The sequence below is a fragment of the Leuresthes tenuis genome, unplaced genomic scaffold (genome assembly GCF_036924035.1).
Source record: "Leuresthes tenuis unplaced genomic scaffold, fLeuTen1.0.hap1 SCAF_22, whole genome shotgun sequence".
Taxonomy (NCBI): Eukaryota; Metazoa; Chordata; class Actinopteri; order Atheriniformes; family Atherinopsidae; genus Leuresthes; species Leuresthes tenuis.
This window is the reverse complement of record NW_027325376.1, coordinates 11,133,791-11,154,060: the sequence shown is the minus strand read 5'-3', so window position 1 is coordinate 11,154,060 and position 20,270 is coordinate 11,133,791. Positions and strand designations below refer to the sequence as shown.

Genomic DNA, 20,270 nt, shown 5'->3' with positions numbered 1-20,270 from the left:
TTTGATAGACAAGGGAAAGTGAAAGAGAAACAGAGAAGTGGAAAAAAAGAAGAAGTACAGAGCGCTTGCGTTTAGAACTCTGTATAGAGTTGAAAAAGTGGTTGGTAAGGGAGTTTCTCACTTCTTCACTGGGATCTTCCCATCCTGATTCACTTGAAGCCTTAGCTTAGTGTACCTGAAACACACAGACAGGCAGAGCGGGTGTAATGTAAAATATCTAAAACCTGCGTAAAGTCAAGACAAGGAAAAAAATGTAAAAATCTTACGCTTTTCGAAGAAACTTGTTCCGTGATGAATTCTGGGAAAGTATGTTTGTGGCCAAAGTGAACAGCTCGTCTGTCCAAATCTGGAAACGCACAAGAGTGGATAAAACAGTTTTGTTTTTTTTTAACTTTTAATCTGGTGTCCCTAAATTAAACAGTTGCTATATACAATGTAAAACACACAAACACACACAGGAAATAATCCTTCCTTACAACTCCTAAACATGTCCTAAACAAGTGAGCAATCAGCATCTGGCGCAAGAGAAAACTATACTGGAAGGATGAGGGCCAGAAGGAAGGATAAAAACAGAGGAATTGAAGATGAAATAATTGGTAATATTAGTACAATATAGGAAAGTGGTGTCCATTGTTACCTTTGCATCCTCCTCCTGCGTGGCCTGAAAGTTGAGGAAGGAGATGTTGACCAGGTCGTTGCCATGGACTATGGTTACCAGCTTCCCTTCAACGTTTTCTTTACCAAAGCCCAGCACTTCCCGCGCCTTGGAATCCTGATAAACACACATTTATGGATTTCTTTTTATGCTGACAGAAACAATATAATGAACTGAACATTTGTTTGAACACTGTGTAGACAAACAAAACTCTTGGCCATGCCTCTGTCTCTTGAGAACAGTAAATGTGATGCATGTGGTTTAGCACTCTGATCCAATTACCTAAATGACCGCTTCCTCCTTTAAAGCCCACCAACTCCCTTCGACATGCAGTGTGTGTCTCTCAATTATAGATCACTCTTCCTCCATCGTGTCTCATATTACAGAGCCTGGGAGTGGTAGTATTCCGAGAAAAAGGTCTAAGAACTTCATGATTCAAGTTAAAAATCTACAAGATACAAATGGCGATTTTCTCAGATTTAAATGGCAAGTTTGAGAAAATGCTGACACTGTTTATCTTTGCAAGGATGGATTGCATTTAGACAAAACTAGCTGAGATGGATGAGGTAATGTGTTTTGCATATCAGGAACTACAACTCATGGATAGATGTAGGGCTTGCTTGAGACATTTAAATCTGTGGTACCGTGGGATGACCAATTTGAATAACTGTGCTGATGCACCTGCTCCTGTGTAATGTTCCCTGTTTATGAGGGGTTGTGCGTGCAATAATGAGGTCAATCCAACAAGTTTTTGTCTATATAATTTTGCTACTATAATTTAGAAGAAGTTTTTCTCTTGAAAATGTATCACTTTGAAGGCCATGGCAACATTTCAGTTTTTCTTTTATCTCGTGTTTCTTTTTCACATAAATGTACCAGTAATCTGTGAAATTAAAATGTCTTTCTCAGACTATTACTTCCCCTCCCTCAGCTGGATAATCCTAACTCACCTTTTTAAACCTCCCCTTTCATAGCGAAAACAAGCAGAAGCCTGAGTGACTGTTTATAAAGAAACAAGCAGCCAAAGCTGTGCGCAAAATGTCATCTTTTCAAAAGGTTAATGGACTGCTCTTAGTGTTTTTCCAACTCTTACTGACCACTCAAAGTGTTCTATGCAACAATCCATATTTGTCTGTTCTCACACATGTATTCACACAGTGCAAATTATGGGGGTTCAGCAGGGGATCAAACCACAGACCCTCAAATTAACAGGCAACCTGCTTTATCCATAAAAAAAAAAGATGGTGTCCACGCTATCCAAGATACATCACAGACCTCACATAAAATATCTTTCATTGGGACCGCTTTCATCTGAAGATACCTTCCTTGTAAAACCGCTGACCGTGTGCTCTTGTGGAATTTCTAGATTGACAGAAACATTGCTGTTGTATGTAAGTGGTGTTGCTGAACTTTTGAAACCTGCATTCACCATCTCCGAGGCACGTTTCTCGCTGCAACTGTCTCGTTATGTCGGCTAAATATACAGCTTTGTTTACCAGCTAGAGAGTGAGAGCAAATCAAAAAAGTGCAGTTAAGGAACGTCTATAAAAAACAAGAGTCTTAAAAGATGCAAAAATGCTCCGCAGGGCTAAAGGGACCTGCCGTCTGTTGTAAGTTGTAAAGTTATATCAAGACTAAATTCTAAAACAGATATTCAAACGTGGGTAATCAAACAAAAACTATCTGCACTGTCGAATGCATTCAATACACAGTCTTAATCTTTCCTGACATACTCATTCAACCCATTTGAGGGGTTTAACCTGTATAAAGGTTTTCTTGCTTCTACATAGGCTGCGAAATATGAATTGTCAGTTGGCAGTTTTTCAGAAAACTCTCAGGTTTTAAAACAAAGCCTTAGGTCTGAGTGGGTTAGCATCTAGAGCCCTCTCTTTAAGAGTCTAAATTGCTATACATCAATTATCAAAGCTATGAATGAAATGTTAGCTATGTTCTTGGGAATCCTTCAGGGAATGACTGCTTGAAGTCTGGAGATCTCCTCAAAGAATGGGTTTCCTGTTTAGTGATGCTTAGTGAGGGCTTTACAGCTGTATTTACTGTATTAACTTGTTGTTAAATAAATATATATAACGATTTGCAAATATCATAAACCAATATGTTCTTCTCAATAAAACATTGGAAACATGTCAAATGTTGAAAGTCAGACATTTGACTTTTTCAGGAAAAATGTTAGCCCCTCTTGAATTTTGTGCCCAAAACATGTCTCAAAACAGTTGGGCCATGATTACCACCGTGTAGATTCCCTCTTCCTTTAACAACGGTCTGTAAGGAATCTCAGTTTCAACATTTGATGTTTCCCGTGTTCTATTGTGAATAAGATATGGGTTTCGGAGATTTGCAAATTATTCCTAATTTACACGGCATTCCAACTTGTGTGGAGGCGGGGTTGTAGATGCAAATATGCTCAAATAAACGCAAAGAATGTACACTAAAAGCCCTGATTCACGACGGAGAAAATATGTTTTGGTAAACAGCTACAACAGCAAGGAATAGTGTCAGTGTCCAAATATTTATTTTGGTCTGACAGACGGAAGTTGTGAAAAATCTGATAGAAAGGGACTTGTGACAGCAACTGTCAGTCTGAACTGCAGCTACATTAATCTCACGGCAATTTTTTCAAGCAGCAATTTATTTTTTTTTCCCTTTTTTCCCAGATCGATGCACTTAAATGTACTGCATCAACATCTATATGCCTGAATAGTGACACTCTAACTCGCTACTTTATCCCCGTCTTCAGCAGATATACGCTCTTACACAACGACTTCCTCACCAACAGTCATGGTTATATCACTTCCTGTCTGACAGCCCATCTGTCAGCAGACTCATTAGCACCCTGTCACCTTTGCACTATCATCCGAGTGAGGTAACATGCACGCACACACACACACAAATTGCTTGCTGGCAGTCACACTGGAGCATCACATTTGTGGTCTAAGGAGAACGTTATCGACAGTAGGAGGTGACAGCTTCTTTCTCCCACTCTCTCATGCTCACACAAACAGGCTGACATGTTACCAACCTTTGGCTGTTTGGCGTATTTTCCTGTTCTGGTGTCCCTGATGGTGCTGATGTCCAGGACCTCAACCTCCTAAAAGAAAAATGTAAAAAAAAAAATGTAAAAAATGGTGTTATTGTCGAGTGGAAGTGAGTATTAGACATGCATCTTTAACAGTCATTTTTTGGTGAAGCACTTTTACCGTAACAAGAGAGAGAAAAAAAAAAGAAGAGAATAAAGGAAAAAAGGAAATTATTAAACAGGCAACAATGCAAAGGGGAAAGTGGTTCCTCTCTTTCTACAAATGCGACGCACACGTATTTTCAGCCATATATGCAACATTGCTTCAGGGACTTTAAGTGCCCCCCCTCCAGTGTACCAGAAGATTTTGTTTAAAAAGAAATGGGCCAGACGGTTTGATACACAGAACCGACTGGAAAGACGCCAACGGTAACTGTTTGAAAAAAGGCTGTTAAAAAGATATTTCACTGACGACCGATTGAACCATCGATTATCTACATCTGCAAACTGAGTTAGTAAAGTTAAACTCCACCAGGAGCAAAAAAAAAAAAAAAAGTAGTCTCGTCTGTCTCTATTTTTCTTTCAGCGAACAAATGATCCAGTGATGCTGTAAGCATCACCAACACAAAATTTCAGCTAAAAATACTATTCGAATAGGGAAATAATTCAACCACCAACACACTTTCGACATTTTTTCAAAAGCCCAAATGTGGTTGAAGCCATCGCGTTCTTGTGTTCTAAATTGAATTAGACAAAAAGAAAGAAAGAAAGAAATGTACTTGTACTGAAAAGATGGAAGGGATGGCTACGCATTACTGCCGTGAATCACATAATTATTCAATATATTTTTATTACCATTTAAAATGATGTAAGAGGCAGAGAGCAGAAATGTATAAAAGTCTGCTTTTGAATGGATGGAGAGAGGACAGAACTTGAATAAAAGCTTGAACTGAAATTAATTCCCCGGGCTAAAAGCCAGTGCTTTGTATTGCCTTTCAACTCCTTCCATTAACTCTTTTATTTATCTTTTAGCCGCTCAAGACACAAAACACAACCAGTGACTTATGAACTTTGTGTGTTTGAGTCACACTGCCAAGAACACAAACACATATGTGGACCCATCTTTGGAGCACATTTGTACGCTCGATGCTGAGGCACTCAGTCAAAGAAGAGCAAAAGATAGTTTTTATTGTTACAGCATACACAAAACTTTGCTTGCAGAGCAAATGATCGTGTGTGTGGTCATTTAAGTTGGGAAATATTTTTAAAACATAGCCATCAAAGTCAGTCAGTCGGAAACAGCCAAATAATAACCAATATAAATGTACTATGTTAAAAGAGAGTGCTGTGATTATGTACTGCACTTGTCTATCTGGTGTGTGGAAGCAAGCTTCATGATTTTAGAAAGTCAGTGCTTCAAAATGTTGAGTGGGAAAAGACCATTAACCAAGAGGACGTAGTTAGCTTGAAGTTAAGATGAGCCAAAAAGGAGATGGCTGGACAGAAGGAGGAGCGTGTGGCCATAAACCCAGCCATAAACACGGGGGAGGACGCATGCATCGTCCTGTGTAAATATTTGTTTTAATCCCACACTCATTCCTCTAGCTTTCTTTCTTTCTATGTCACATTTTTCCTCCTCATCTTTGCCTTGTGCTCTGTGTGTCTCTGCGGAGGCCTTTTATTTATTTATTTTTTAATCATCAATTTTATGCTGAATTTTTAAGATTTTTGTTCTATTTTCAGACGTTTTCTTCGTGAAAAGTCAAATCAGACGTTTAGGGCTTTCCTGTGACTCTTAGGCTGATGCTGCAAATGTCACTTTGTCGAATCCTTGCCTCGTTCTTACGTGCTCTACCCACGATTCCTTTCCAAAAACAGCAAAGACACACTTTCCATGAGCATTGTTGTCCAAGCAGAGAAACTTGTGCCTTCTTAGTTTTTTTTTTTTCCCCTCTTTTCCAGAATTTCAGTCTGGCTCTCTGCAGGCTGTCAGCTCCCTTGAAGATTGGTTGTGAGAAATAAAGGTCGCAAATGTTGCGCCAATTGGATTAATCTCTGTCTCAGACTTTGACCTCTGATTGGCCTGTTGAGAATAACTTACTTCCTAGGAGAATAAACCACTTCTGGGTCTGTAGGACGCACACACACTTACATGCACACACCACCTCTCCCACAGGCCATGGTTTCATTCTGCCATTGCCATGGTGACTCCTTGGAGACCACAGAAATGAGACTACAACTTTGTCTTTTACATTACAAGAGGGTTAACAAGAAAATGTTAACCCTCAAACAAACACACACAGTCAAGACCTGGTGATATTCACAGACACATCCTCGAGCAGGTCCCGACTTGTTGAACATCCTGACCTGTTGAGCAAGACAGGGTGTATGTGAGTGTCTGCCTGTGAGAGCGGAAAACCCTCACAAGTCAGTGCACATTAGATGCGTGTGACAATGTGAGAAAATCCTCGCTCATGATGAGTGCAAATGTGTCACTGTGTGAGCAGAAAAGCGTGCGAGCATGCAGTGAAAGTGCATGTGTGCGTTTTGCTGAATAGTTGTGTATTCAAGCACATGACGTGATGCATGTCCGTGTGAAGGTTGTGGATCTCCGAAATCACATTCCTGACAAATCCCAGCTCTCTGCTCTGTTAGGATGTGTGTATCTGCGTGTTTCAGTGAGTAATATTTAGCTAGCTGTAGCGCTTAATTCATCTCCCTGTGTTCAACTCTCTTCATTCATCACTTCAGACTCCGCTGCAGGCTCACTACAGCTCCAAATGAGTCTAGGTTAGTTTTCCAGGAAGCACGCTGTGATGAAGTGCTGTCATTTACTTTAATTTACTGTTTTTTTCTGGACCAGAAAACTCCCCTCAGCCTGCCTTGTGCACCTCGGCCTCAGTTTGTGATTTCCTACATTTCTCAGATTGCAAATGCAGCAGACAGGTAGCATTTCCAGCTATGAAAAGTCCCACCCTTTACTCAGAACAAATCCTGTTTTTCCTCCCCAGGCATTGTGGCCGACTGAGTGGTTTCAGTTCTAAGAAAGTGATCTTAAGATTAGCTATTATCTGAGCTGGTGTAATGACTTGACAAACAACACTTTATGACTGAGTTCAGAAAATAACAATACCATAGCAGCCGAGCTAATGCGCAGACGAAGATATCAATAAAAGCTCCAGAAGAATTATTAAATAAATTGTTTTTTTCTTGCATCAGAAACCACAAAGTGACTTATTATTTCATTATTATTTCAATATGGACAGAGCTGTGTTAACAGTATAGGATGAAATCAATTTTATTGCTGCCACACTGCATTTGTACCTGCTATATTTAGCTTTTGCATCTTATCAGTTATTGACAGCCAGTAAAACATTACAGTTTATGAGCCACATAAGCTGTGTCCACTCATTATATCATCTTTCCATTTGTATGTAGGAGCTGTATTAAGCATATTATGGTCAAAACCACTTATCTAGCAGTCTTAAACTATATGGTCCGACATAAGGACACATACAACAAGTTGGACTGACAGTAAATCGGAGTCAATGGCGCAAAATCATCTAAAAAAAAAAAAGCAGACAAATTAAAAAGATATACACACTAATCAACACAACACTGAAACTGATTTTGTACAGGTCCCCCTTGTACCACCAAAATAAGAGGGTACCTGTTTTGGCATGAACTCCACAAGACCCCCACAGGTGGATTTAGCGTTAGGTCCTCCAACTTTAGAGGAAGCTGTTTTTCCAGCTCAAGGATTGAGATGTGGGGAATTAGAAGGGAAACGCCTTGAATTTTTTGTTGTGTTCCTGAAACCATTCCTGAACATTTTTTTTTTTTTTTAAGTGTGGCAGAGAGCAGTCTCCTTCTGAAATAGGCCACTGCCATCAGGGAATCCTGCTGCTGTGAAAGGGTGCATCTGCTCTTCAATGTTTAGGTAGGTGTTGAGCGTCAGAGTTGCATCCACATGAATGTCAAGACTCAAGGTTTCCCAAGACTGTTCAGTGCATCACAGTGCCTCTGCCAGTTTGCCTTCTTGCTGCCTTCTCGACACGTTCTCTCTACTATATCATATAAGTGATACAGATATATAAAGTAGGTTCAGCCTCATCAGATTTCTGTCACAAAATGTAATAGAAAGGCTCCAGGGGTGTAATTCCAACATGAAGCAGTGTACCTGGAGTAGGGCCTTAACAGATACTAACACCTCAGAGCACTGAAACTATCTTGGGAAAAGTGTAAAAACAACAAACACAGTTAATTTTGTCCACACAATGAGTTTTGCAAATAACCCTTTGTAAGAATTCCTCAGTTTTATATTCTGTCTCTTATGTGGATTTAATAAGTGAGATATACTGATACTTAAAACTTGGTGCTGCCATGTGGGTTACAGTACCTTTGCAAAAAGCTAGGCTATCCTTTATCCCTTGCTTCTCAGTCACAACACCAAGCTAAAAGCAGCCAACCATAGCCTGACCTTTTCACGTTCTACTACTTGCATGCAAAGGTGATTTTGATCCTGCACTTGCTATTAGGTCAGGCTATATTAAGGTACTAAAACAAGAACAGCCAATGTTGATGCATTATGATTATAACCTTGTGCACTAAATCCTTTCCTTCATTTCTTCATGACTTTCCACTTCCTCTCCTCCTTGCCACCAACCTCCATTCACTTTCTAAAGATTAGAAAAGCGTAACTAAACTGAAAGGACAAGTAAACAATAAAGACAGCACCACTCCTTTCCTGTGACCCGACTGAGCGTACGTTTGAAAGATCACCCCTGCTAAATATGTCTCAAATTACCAATCAGAGCCGCTATCAAATGGCACATGATGACGGCATATTGGACACTGAACCTTGTGAGTGCTCAAACGTCCACACCAACACAAACAGTGCTGGGGTGGCCCACGCCTCCACCCTGTACCGGTTGGCTGTGACCCAATTAGCCAGTTGGTGCAGAGGAGAGGAGAAGTGAGGAAGACTGACAGAAAACTTTAAAGTACACAGAAACAGCAGAGAAGCAGAACAAAGAGAGCCCCAAACTGTTTTATGGCTGCGATGGGAGAGTTGGCAAGGTGTTTAGAGAAAGAGAAGGAGGGGGACACTTAATACTCCTGTGAAGCATGGGACGACTCAATAACTCTGTCATCTCCTGAAGTTTCCTCTGTGTATATTAACTGGATCTTATTCTCCTATTTTCCCCTCATTCTACTCTTCTTTATCCATTAGAACCTCTGGTGCCTTTTCGCTCTTATTCACTCAGATGTTTCATATTTTTGTGTTTAATAGAGAGAAAAACAGACAATGAACATTAAGGTAAGTACGCTAACATTCCCATTTTAATCTTCAGCTGACAATCAGATCTAAATTGATTTATAATGTGTGCCATTATAGAATTAGAAGAGGGAGAAAAGCTGCTGAATAGATGGAAAAATTAAGGGACAGGGAACACTCAAAGCACAAGTCCATCCAAGTGTGCAAGGATGGACAGCAACATCTTTCACATGAACATACACATAAACAACATATTCATACCAAATGCCTCAAAGAGCAAATAAATAAAGTGTGAACTAAACACACAAAAACTCACACACAACCAGAATAGTTTCAGTTATCATAAATCTTTCACAAAATAGAAACACACATGAATCACTAGGGTGATCTTGTAAAACGGACCAACATGTGCAGCCTCCTGCAGCTCATTAAGACGCACACATGCGCTGAAATACAAAACATGAAACACAGGCAGCGAATTGGCTAGAAGATAGAAAAACTGCGTGCAAGCATGTGGAGCGTCACATGTTGGGAGCGCAGGTTTTCAGTTTATTTCACAGAGTTACTGCATTTAAAACTACAGCAGCAGTTAGTTTAGCTTAGCGTAAAGACTAGAAGTAGAAAGTGTACAAAAATAGCTCAATAGAATCAGAGTTTTACATTTTTGACAAATCCTTCCTCAGCCAAATTGTTTTTCATTCTTTTTTTTTTTTTTACAAAGTGTTCTGTAACTTCTGTATCAGACAGTTGTTTACTTTGTTAAAATATTCTCTAGCTGCAGAATGCAACACCATTTGGGAGTATGGACCATGTTATTCTCACCCAGTCCATTTAACTGCCTGAGGCGGAAGTAACATTATGTAAAAATCCCAAATATAGCATCCCCTTATACAGTTTTTGAGGTTTTAGGTTGTTCTAGATTGGCAACAATTCGCTCTTCTCATGACCCCCTTCTGAGTATCTTTAAGATTAGCTTCTTTGTCAAGAATACCCCAGGGGTTAGAGCACTCTCAGTTTGGAGAATCATGGAGGATTTCTAATAGAGGTGCTAAGCTAAAAGGTACCCAGGATGAGAATGAGGCTTCTTCAGCTGACAAAATTGTGACAACAATGAACATTTGTCTGACAGATAGGTGACACTCCCCTGTCAAAAGTCCTCCCCAATTCTCCAAACTGAGAGCACTCTGACCGCTGTCTAATGCAGGTAAGACACTTAGTACTCAATACCTCACACAAACAAACTTGATTAAATAAATAACCCCCTTTACATTTATTTGCAGTAAGAACAGCAACATATAGATAAACTGACCATGTAAACAGCTTGGTGAGAATATTGTCTTTCACAGGTTAACTACTAAATGTGTATGTTTTAGATTATTTTAGAAAAAAAGAAATAGCATCAAACAAATCAAGAAATTATATTTCCCAATTTCTGGATGTTAGAAATATTATTGCCTTTTCCGCTTTATCAAACTGTCATTTTGGCAAGTGCAGTCAAAACTGAAGCAAAGTCTAATATGGACTGTTTTAATAATACAGCTCTTATCTGATCTTGTTGACCACTCAAGGCACTTTAAAGTGTGATGCACTTTGCAGCGCTTCTTATTTCAAACACAGAGTATATTTTCTCCACCATAAGCTCATCATGGGTCACTGTGGTTTAGTATTTTCCCCCAAAGACACTCCAACATGTGGACTAAAGAGGCCAGGGATCATACTAACGGTTAGTGGATGAGCCGCTCTTCCTCCTGAGTTTCAGCCTCCACCAGAGCATGAAACAGGAGAGAGTACAATTCTTTAAACAGTTTTACCCCGATTCATGTAAATTCTATTTCACCATTTTTGGAGGTAAAAAAGATCAAAAATATCATTTAAAATACCTGAGCTGTTTCACCACTATAACCACTAAGATGGGTCAATGTTGAGCAGTGAGAGGGATCTTTTCTTTGATAACCATTCAACTGTTTTATTGTCCAATTGCTGATGTTATTTCATCCCATTTAGTTGCTTTTTTTCCCCTCTTTAGGCCATAACCATCCCTAGATCTTAATTACATTTATAAGTAAAATGTAATTAATTTGTTGATAAGCAAATGAATAATTAGAGATATCGGAAACTATGAGAACTGGATCCAAGTTGTACTAAATGCAATTACCATGTGGAATAACAAACATTGACATGCACAAAGGTCAACTTCTTTGACCGCATAGAGAGAACAAGTCACACAGGAACACACGCATTGTGCAGGAAGCATCTGCTTTGACAATGGATTCGATACCATGCAACGTCTCAGTTCTTCATACAGAGAAGGACAGCATTCCTATAATGTCTATGAATATGTGGATTTGTGTGCAAGTTCCACTTTGTGTTTATATGGGTGTGCGTCAGTATTTGTCTTCATACGGGTTAAAATGAAGACTCCTCTGGCAGGAGATGGGAAATAGATCAAACATGTTACCAGGCAGAGTTAAAAAAAAAAAAAACTGAAGGAGGAGAAAGACGGAGGAAGCTGTCACATTATCAACTGCCACACTCAACTTCCCCTGCAAACTGCCATGTGGGCGGTTGATCAAGAGCGTTATGTAAACCTCTTGTTCCAAGTAAATTCCTTGTGGATGTTTGACTCAGGCCGGAGAGCTAATCTTTATTAGATCTCTAGTTATACCTGCCAAAAATCATTCTACCAATTCATATGGCTCATTTACATACACAAACACACACACAGCTTAACGCTTTAGAAATGTAAGAAGCTGCTACTCAGGAAAAGTTACTTTAAGGATTTTGGATACACATCCCAGCCAGGCGTACCGGCAAAGAGCAAAAAAAACTGTTCAGGTGGGCTTGGATTTAGTGCTTTTATCATTAACCAAAGTCAGAATTGATAATGAAAACAAAAAAACATGTAACATGTAACATGTAACAAACTAATCTGAACTCTATCTCAGCCTTATTCACCCAGATCATATCTACTACTTGTCAAGTTCAATTTACAAAGCTCAAATCAATTTTCACACCTCAAAGGTGTTTGCTAAAATCTCATGTAACACCTGACACACCAGAGCATGTTTCCTGCATCTGCTCAAGATATGTGAAATCAATTCCATGCCTTCAGAGGCCAAAACGGGGGTCAATGACAACTCTGTTACATTCCTTGGGGCAAAAGTCTTGAGAGCTCAGGTGCTATTGACGTGACCTGTAAGATGTGAAGGAAGAAAAGAAATGACTATGGACAGAATGGGAGAGAAGAAAAAACTGTTTAATGGGTAATTTGGAGGAGGAAAGGTGGGAGGAGAGAAGAGGGGGGCAACTAAATTCCCCAGCACCCCCATGTCCCCGTCTGTGCAACTTCCTGCCCACTTTCCCACGCGAGGGAGATTAGAAGTGTTGTTGCAAGAAATTAAGAAGCAATAAATCTTAAAAGGAGGTGCCATGTGATAAAATTGATAAACTGGTGGGGAATGAAAGGGAAGATGGGTACACAGGAAGGAAAGGAAGACAAAAAGGTTAGGTGGAGAAAGAGTATGGATAGGAAGGCAGAAGGCATCGAGAATAATGTAGAGCAAAGGGGGAAGAAAATTCATCCTCCAGTTTAACTTAGAAGAACAACTTTTTCCTCATCTCTCTGATAGCTACCAGCTGCTCTGAGACAGAGAGGCATGAGGAGGGGAAAACGGGAGGAAAAGACAAATTGAAGGTAGATCAGCAGAGAACGAAAGCAACTAGGAGGATTAGCCGCTGTGCCAGGTGCATTTTATCTCTGAGGCAGGTGAGGCTCCACACTGCCAGCGGCAGCCTGGCCACACCATGTAAGCCCCTCCTGTTTATTAGAAGATGCATTTTACTGACAAATCATCTGTGCTGGCAGCACTAGTGTGAGGAATAAATACAGAAACAAAACAACGAGCCCAGTTTGAATTTGCAGTAGAGACCGGTTTATCAAACCACATGAATCATACGTGTTTTCTTTATCTTTTCTGTGTAAAACTGACATTTACTTTAACACGAAGAAAGTGTTACAATGGTAAATTGATGATAAATAAGAAAACGAAGATTCACTCCAAGGATGTTCAAATAGCACCACAATCTGAAATAGAAGTTTTACAAATTTTTACATCTGTAACCCTCTGAAAAAATTTTTAATTTGCCTTTCAGTGCTCAAAGATTGAACTTGACCATAGTGCAATCCAACATGTGACAACAATAAAAATAGTCCTCTACTGTTAGAAGAATCTACCCAGCAGAGCCTCTCTCATAACTGAATGTGCCATGGATATATTGGTCCACAGAATAAAACAAACTATGCCATGCCGAGGTGTTTTTTTTCTCCCTACTCTACTTAATATGTCACTTGACCTTCTGTACTGCAACGCAAAGTCTGCAAGGGCGGAGGCTGGTTGATGTAAAAGGCTTCCACTGAGTTTAAATCACAGTTTAATTCAGTCCCCGTGTGCCATCACTACTTTTTAGTATCATTGCTTACTTTAGTACAGTCTCACCTTACAGTTGAAGTTCCCGTAAGCATTTTTGTTTTAGAAATGATCCTAGTTTGAATCAAACAGACTGAAGAAAAGATGCATGGAGCCACGTTGGTATGTGAGCTGCTGTTCGAAGCCTCGACTTCGGCGCCAGCTGTTGCCATCCCGTTATTTCAGAGGTGACAATATTTGGACAAGCAGATGGAGCTTAACAGTGATACTTGATAGATAATTGAGGAGAAGCATCCATCAAATTATTAAATTATTATCTGAAGAAGGGAAAATGTACAGACGGCAGGATTGTTGCTTCACCTCACCAGTAACCGTTGCAGTCAAAAAGTTCAACTTTTTAAGCAAAAGCACAGGTGCGAGCTTCTGTCTTAAATGTCAAGCATGTCCACAACTAAGCATTACTGCAATGTAAATGTATGTAAATCCTGCCAAAGCGTTTTATGGGAGAAGTTGATGAGTTTTGAAAATATGATGTTATGAACCAAGTGGTTTTAAACAGTGAAGCACTCAGTTTCACATCCGTTTTTTGTCCCTCAAAGTCTGCAGATTCAAATAAACCTCATCACAGCTTTATCTTCAGTTCTTCAACATTTGAGACTGGGTTGCGTTATAGCTGCAGACGCTTCTAATAAGATGTGCTTTAATTAACAGTTATAATCCTATCATACTCCCTGACAGGTAGAGTATTAAGATTCAGAGCATCGATTCTGGAGGAAGATAGGATGAGGTAATGATCTAAAAGAAAGGATGCCTTACAGGGCACGATGAGTAAAGGTGAGAGCAGGGAATCTGGCCTTCACAGTCTCTGAATAGACCTGCAATGAAAACGCCCCAGTCTTCTGAAAGCTCTGCCTTCCTTTTGATGGTAATTTATCAGCCATCTTCAACACTTACTCCGGTGGCTCGAGAAGTTTCTGTGGACATTTAGCAAACTTTGGTCCACTATCTTAATCCAAAGAATCGATTTATCAAAGTGAAAAGGTTAACATTTCTAGTTTACCAGCAGTGTCGACATTCTTAGACGACTCTTCGAACGTTGTCATCTATCCACCTCAGGCAGGCTGCCAATCTGATACCCAAAATACCTCATCAAGAATACAAATTTAAAGAGGAGGAAGGAGGAAGGTTTGGTCAGAGAACAGAAACAGCAGGAATAACAGGAAGTTGCAAGCATATGTGTAGACTGGTCTCTTGTGTAACCCGCAGCCACTGGCATGCACTTTATGTTCAGATAGTAGGCTCAACCGGAGTCAACCCACAGACTTGCAGCGATAATGTTGAGGAACTAGTTACAGAATTGGAAAGTTCAGCAGTTAGAGGTAGAGTATGTCCTGAAAAGAATCATGACATGAAATGTGTTAATTATTTTTAAATAGCATTGGGAGGGGGCTCATCCAGTAGGTTCTGCTGCAAATCCTTTATCAAAAGGGCTTCTGTCTTAGGAGTCTATTCTGGGTTCATGCTGGACATGAGTTTCTGGTGTATTTTGCACTATTTGATGAAATTCCACCATTTCAAATAAACTCCTCCTGCTGTCACTGCTCCCGAACATTTTGGTGAACCCCCTTTGCACCCCACTCAGTCTAGGCCTGCAAAGCCAGGAAATTACTCATCGTTTACATTATCATGTAAAAATTTGTCACTGATCCTGATCAAAAAGATTTTAAGAAAGAGAGGTATTCATAGACAAGGGTAAGAAAACCAGTGCAGACTGGTGCACGGTGGGGTGTGTCTACACAGCCACAGAGTGTGTGTCTGTTTTTCAGCTTGTTGGTTGTTATCACCACTGACTCAAGCATTATGGGAAATTCTAGGCTCTGACTGCACATACAAACACACAAGTCAGATTTCTTGTAAGCTGACCCTCCAAACATTATGCAATGGGAAACGGGAGATAAGAGAAATGGAGAGGAAAGGATGCTGGGAGGGAACAGAGAATGAGAGCAAGATGTAAAAGATAGAACAGTTAACGGGATGAGAAAAAAGTTCTCAAGAAAAGTGTCAGCAAAGAGACAGGGGCAGATGAAATATTGGAAAAACGGAGGGAAGAGTTGAGTTATTTAAGGGAATGTTAAACAAAGAAAAGCTGAAGAAGAAGGTGACGTGAAACAGATGGGGACAAGATGGGATGAAGGAGGAAAACCTGGAGAAAAGTAGAAAGGATACAAATCAAGATGGATACACAAAAAGAGGTAAAAGGAGGACAGTTATGGAAAATGTTTAAAAGAAAAGGTGAGAGGATGGAGGCGTGGATTTTTGAAGCCCAGCTGAGAAACATTACAGAGTACTTGTTAACTTCACAACGTAGTTTCTGTCTTTATTTGGCAAAAAAGTCCGGTCCTCAGAGCAGAAACTAATTGTATGAGACAGACAAGCGTTCCAAAGATGCAGCAGAAAACATTCAAAGTGGTCAAAGTCAGATTTAAAACTTATGTAATTAATTTTTTTAAATCATTGTGGAGCTACTGTATGTGGAGCTGGGGGCTAAATAAAGAGTGTGCAGTGTCCTTAGAAACTCAAATCCACAGAGACTGAGTTTTTATGCCTGTGTGCCATGCTGCCCTAAATAAAATGCAATGTCACCTATATTGTACAGATATCCTCTTTTCTCTAGTTGTCCACTGTTAGAGAAGAGCTTTTGACATTTTTGGGTTGCAGACTTTTGAAAATGCCTGCATGAGTGAATGAGTGTCCTTACCAATGCAACACATCTTGATCGTGTCCAGTCGGAAAGATTCCACAAATTAAATCTGCAGATGTGTTTGGTTTAAATCTCCGACACTTAAAGTGCACTGGAGATTCAATATTTTGGGCGCCTCTATTCAGAGAAATGGGTTCCATCAAGAATACCCTTGTCATCTGTGCGAAAGTGTTATTATCTGCTCTCATTAATAATCGCTGGATATCCGTGTTGCTGTGTCCTCTTTCCTCTCAGCTCTGCCTGGAAACCTCCAGGGGAGCCTAAAAACTGAATTAAAGCTTCACTCTGGGATCACTGAAATGATTCTACAGTCACTCTGAAACATTCAGGTGTACCTAATTTCAAGTTAGAACTGCACACAGGAGCTTTGTGTGACCAAAAAGAAGTTTGCAGAAGCAAAGCAGCACCTTTTTTTTTTTTTTTAAATTTTTTTTAAAATTATTTTCTATTGTCAGTATTTTCTAAGTCAGAATTAAAACCTGCATCATTCAAACTCATTCAAATAAAGAAACAGATGTCAGGGCACTGACCAAAGTTTGACTGACAGGCAACTGCCAGGAAGAGCAGTTAAAATCCACCGCAGTGCTGTCTAAAAAATACATTTCACGGAAAAAAAAACAAACAAGAGAAGTCAATCAACATAAAATAACTGCGAGTCTCTGACCATCATGTCTAAAACCCAACATTTCCCTGTAATTAGCCTTGAGGCCGTAACTGCCGGCAAACTTCATTCCCGCGACTGAAATAAGAATGGAAGCCACAACCCAATGCAGCCATGCCAACACTGATAAAGATGAGAAGAAGTGATCAAAGATGAGACAAACATTGTGGCAACAAAAGGCAAATGAGGTAGCTCTGATGGCAGCCTGAAACTGCTTTGACTTAAGGTTTCATACATTCATACCTGAGATGTTTAGGAGAATGTACGGACAATTTGGCCTGGACTTTTTCAGCAGCTGCTGTTCACACAAGCACTTTGCATTGGGGTATTTTCAAGAAATAAATTTAAATCATTTGGATTTGGTTCTGCTCGAAATATGAACAAAGGTGTGCAGGGGAGCATCTGTCTAGAGTCCACAGGAGACACAGTGATGCAAGTGATCTGTGGAAATGGACGATGCAGCTGCTTTGTGACCACTTTTGTGTTGATATCGATACCACATGGAGCAGAATGTATGCAATACAGCAAGGAGGAAGTAGAGAGCAACACATTGGTCAACAGAGAGAGAATGAAGCAGAGCATTTTAGCAGCATACAGACTTGGTTACTCGCAGTAAATGCTTTGGAAGATTTGCTGCTATTTTTGCACATTGTCTCACCCACTGATTTTCCAGACATATTACTTGGGGGATGGCTGGAAAATGTCTGCAAAAAGTCCGGAGATTTGCTCATTTTCACATGCCACCACCCCAAAACATCTCTGAAGTCACCGCCTTAAACATGTCAGCAGAAAGTGAGGAATAAGCATGATGGTACCTCTGGACGTGCTGCTCTGGCACAGATACTTTTTTTCCTAACAATTCCCATTACAAGATATTTGGGACATATTATGAAAAAAAGCACTGTCTGTGATTGAGGAAAAATATATTTGGGTGTGTGAAGTTACTACCAACTGAAACGCTTTGATTGTACACACTTTGTTTGGGGCCGGCCAAGTCTGAAAATATTTCATTCAGGGGGGCGGGTGAGACTTGTGGATTTCTACGTCAAACTCCCAGCTCAGGGTGGTATTATCCAGCATCTCTATCTTTTGCCTCCACTCAAATTTAAAATTAAATTAAAATCATGCTGCATTTAATGTACGTTAAAAGTTGAATGTAAAAACTCCTTTGCTCTTGCTTTATGTTTTGCTGTTAATGTAAAATGAAATCTTAAATCCAAACTACAAAATTGACTTCTTATTGGCTTTTATTTCCCCACTCAGAAGCTGACATGAGTCTGACCATTCGCTCTTGCTGTTGGCCGTTATGTAGCCGCATCCATCCTGTCTGCTATTCAGTGTTTCAATAAACCAGAGCCAGTTCAACACATGACTCGTATTAAGATTTAGCCTAAAAGGTTGATCAGTATAAAGTGTAAGTGGCCGAACTGCAGATAAGGGAAATGTTGAGTATCTGAGAATAAAATCCTGAGTCAAGTATTTTCATCTTAGGTCTCATCATCTTTCGGAGCAGGTTGCTGTGTGCTCTCTCATGCAAGAACAACATGCTTTAAGGGTTACCGAGTGTAATTTGTGGCCAAATTTTGTATTTGTACGGCAACTCGAAGCCGTAACACAGATCTCAAATACGACACAACCCAAGACACAATAGAGAGGTAGAGTGGAGTTGAGTGGCTCACTCAACCATCAAAAACTGGCTGCTGCAAACAGAGGTGGAAATTCATGGTTGAAAAAGGAGCAGTGGTACTGGATCTCTGTGGTATTTTTGACCAAAGCATGTCACAGGAAACTGTGCCCGCTTGTGAGCTTTAAAGCTCTGCCACGACCGATGCGACAACTGAACGATCTCCTGTTTCAAGTTGTGCGCGTTTGTAGATCTCTCTGCAGACAGTGTGCAGAGCAGCTTTACCATCTTCATGAAAAAGACTCAATGGCTGACAGACTCTTTGCTAAACAGTGTCACAGCTGCACCTCAGGCGACAAATGGCCTATTATCTCAATCCCACAAGTGCACATGTGTGCAGACACATGCACAAGTAAGACATCAGGATAAAATGAGTATTTAAAGCTTCTATGCGTTATGTGAATGCGTGAACACATGCCGACACACGTGCAGATGACAGGGTGACGTGTGCTCTGGCCCCGATATGTACACATGTGCTCACAATCCACAACATGCAGACACAACACAGCGATGATATTTGCTATCAACAGGTCATTCCTTGCATGCCTTTGGGATAAACAGACAGCCAGAAATAAGGAAACAGAAGAAGTGGATGGCGTGTATGTGTGGAAGAGGGTTGATTGAGTTAATTGAGCTGTACCTAAATGTTTCCTAAACACACATTTCATACACAGAGGAGTTTAACTCAAGTAGGCCTGTCAAAAATATTACATAATCCCCTGACTGCAATTACATGAGCCGACTGGGATCATTTTGAATAATAATTTGACTTATTATATGCATGAAATCAGCTGTATTACATGAACAGACATAGCATAGTTTAATCCTTTTGTTATTTACAACCACCCGCACCTCCTTCTTCTGCTGTGATTTCATAGCACCAACTTTGTATGCGGTGGGGTTTAGCCTCCATTATCTCCCAGAACTACATTCTAATGAGCATCTACTAATATTAATATAGTGGACTTAGCTACACAGTTTCTTGGCACATCCTGATATTATGCAAAAAAACAACAAGCAGACCTCATTCATTTGGAGGCTATTCATCAGATTTGCAACAAAGCTACTGTAGGTAAACCCACATCTCTAAAACCGAGAGGGAACAACAAAGACATAATGATTGATTCCCTTAGATCACTGCAATATAGACTAAACTCTCTGACTATGACAGCCGTAGTGTCAAGACTCATAAAAGCAAATATTGCAATCAAACACCTTTAACACATCCATGCTACACAATCATAATTGAAGTCACAAAACAACATCCTGCTTACTCGCTGCTTATTACATCTGCCTAATTATGAGAGCCACATGCCTAAAACAATCTAATATTACGGCAATAATGGCCCAACAAACACAGCTAACCACAGATATGGAAGGAAGGATGGGTGTGCAGAAACACTGATGGATGGAGTGAAAGAGAGGCAGGACTGATGAAGACCACAAATACAACAGGAAGAAGGCGGAACAAGAGAGACGGAGAGACAAACAAAACCACGACAAATTGATGAAACCCATTTTGGCTGAATTAATGGACTTGGGGAAACCGCAATAAAGATGGCAGAGGAAGAAACAGCAGTTAAGAAGGACAAAATATCTGGAAGACGCGGGTGTGTAGCCATGCTGTGGTGTTCATAAGTGTTTAATTCATGCTAGCACTTATGTTGGTACATTAAAAATTCCATATAGCTTGCTTTAGAGTGGCCCTTTTTTTTGTGCGGCTTCCTTGTAAGATGGACTGTAACCCCTTTGGTTAAATTTGAGGTCAAC

The 20,270-nt window shown here is 40.1% G+C and overlaps 1 protein-coding gene across 1 annotated transcript in view; it reads right to left on the bottom strand.

Annotated features, from left to right (window-relative positions):
• Positions 1 to 20,270, bottom strand: part of plcb3 (phospholipase C, beta 3 (phosphatidylinositol-specific)) — a 58,153-nt gene that overhangs the window by 17,872 nt on the left and 20,011 nt on the right. Inside the window, exons 3-6 of the mRNA XM_072376833.1 lie at positions 3,693 to 3,761; positions 638 to 772; positions 267 to 346; positions 122 to 175 (exon numbers count right to left, since the gene is read on the bottom strand). Of these exons, the coding sequence (XP_072232934.1) occupies positions 122 to 175; positions 267 to 346; positions 638 to 772; positions 3,693 to 3,761 (338 nt within the window). The remainder of the gene's footprint in view (positions 1 to 121; positions 176 to 266; positions 347 to 637; positions 773 to 3,692; positions 3,762 to 20,270) is intronic.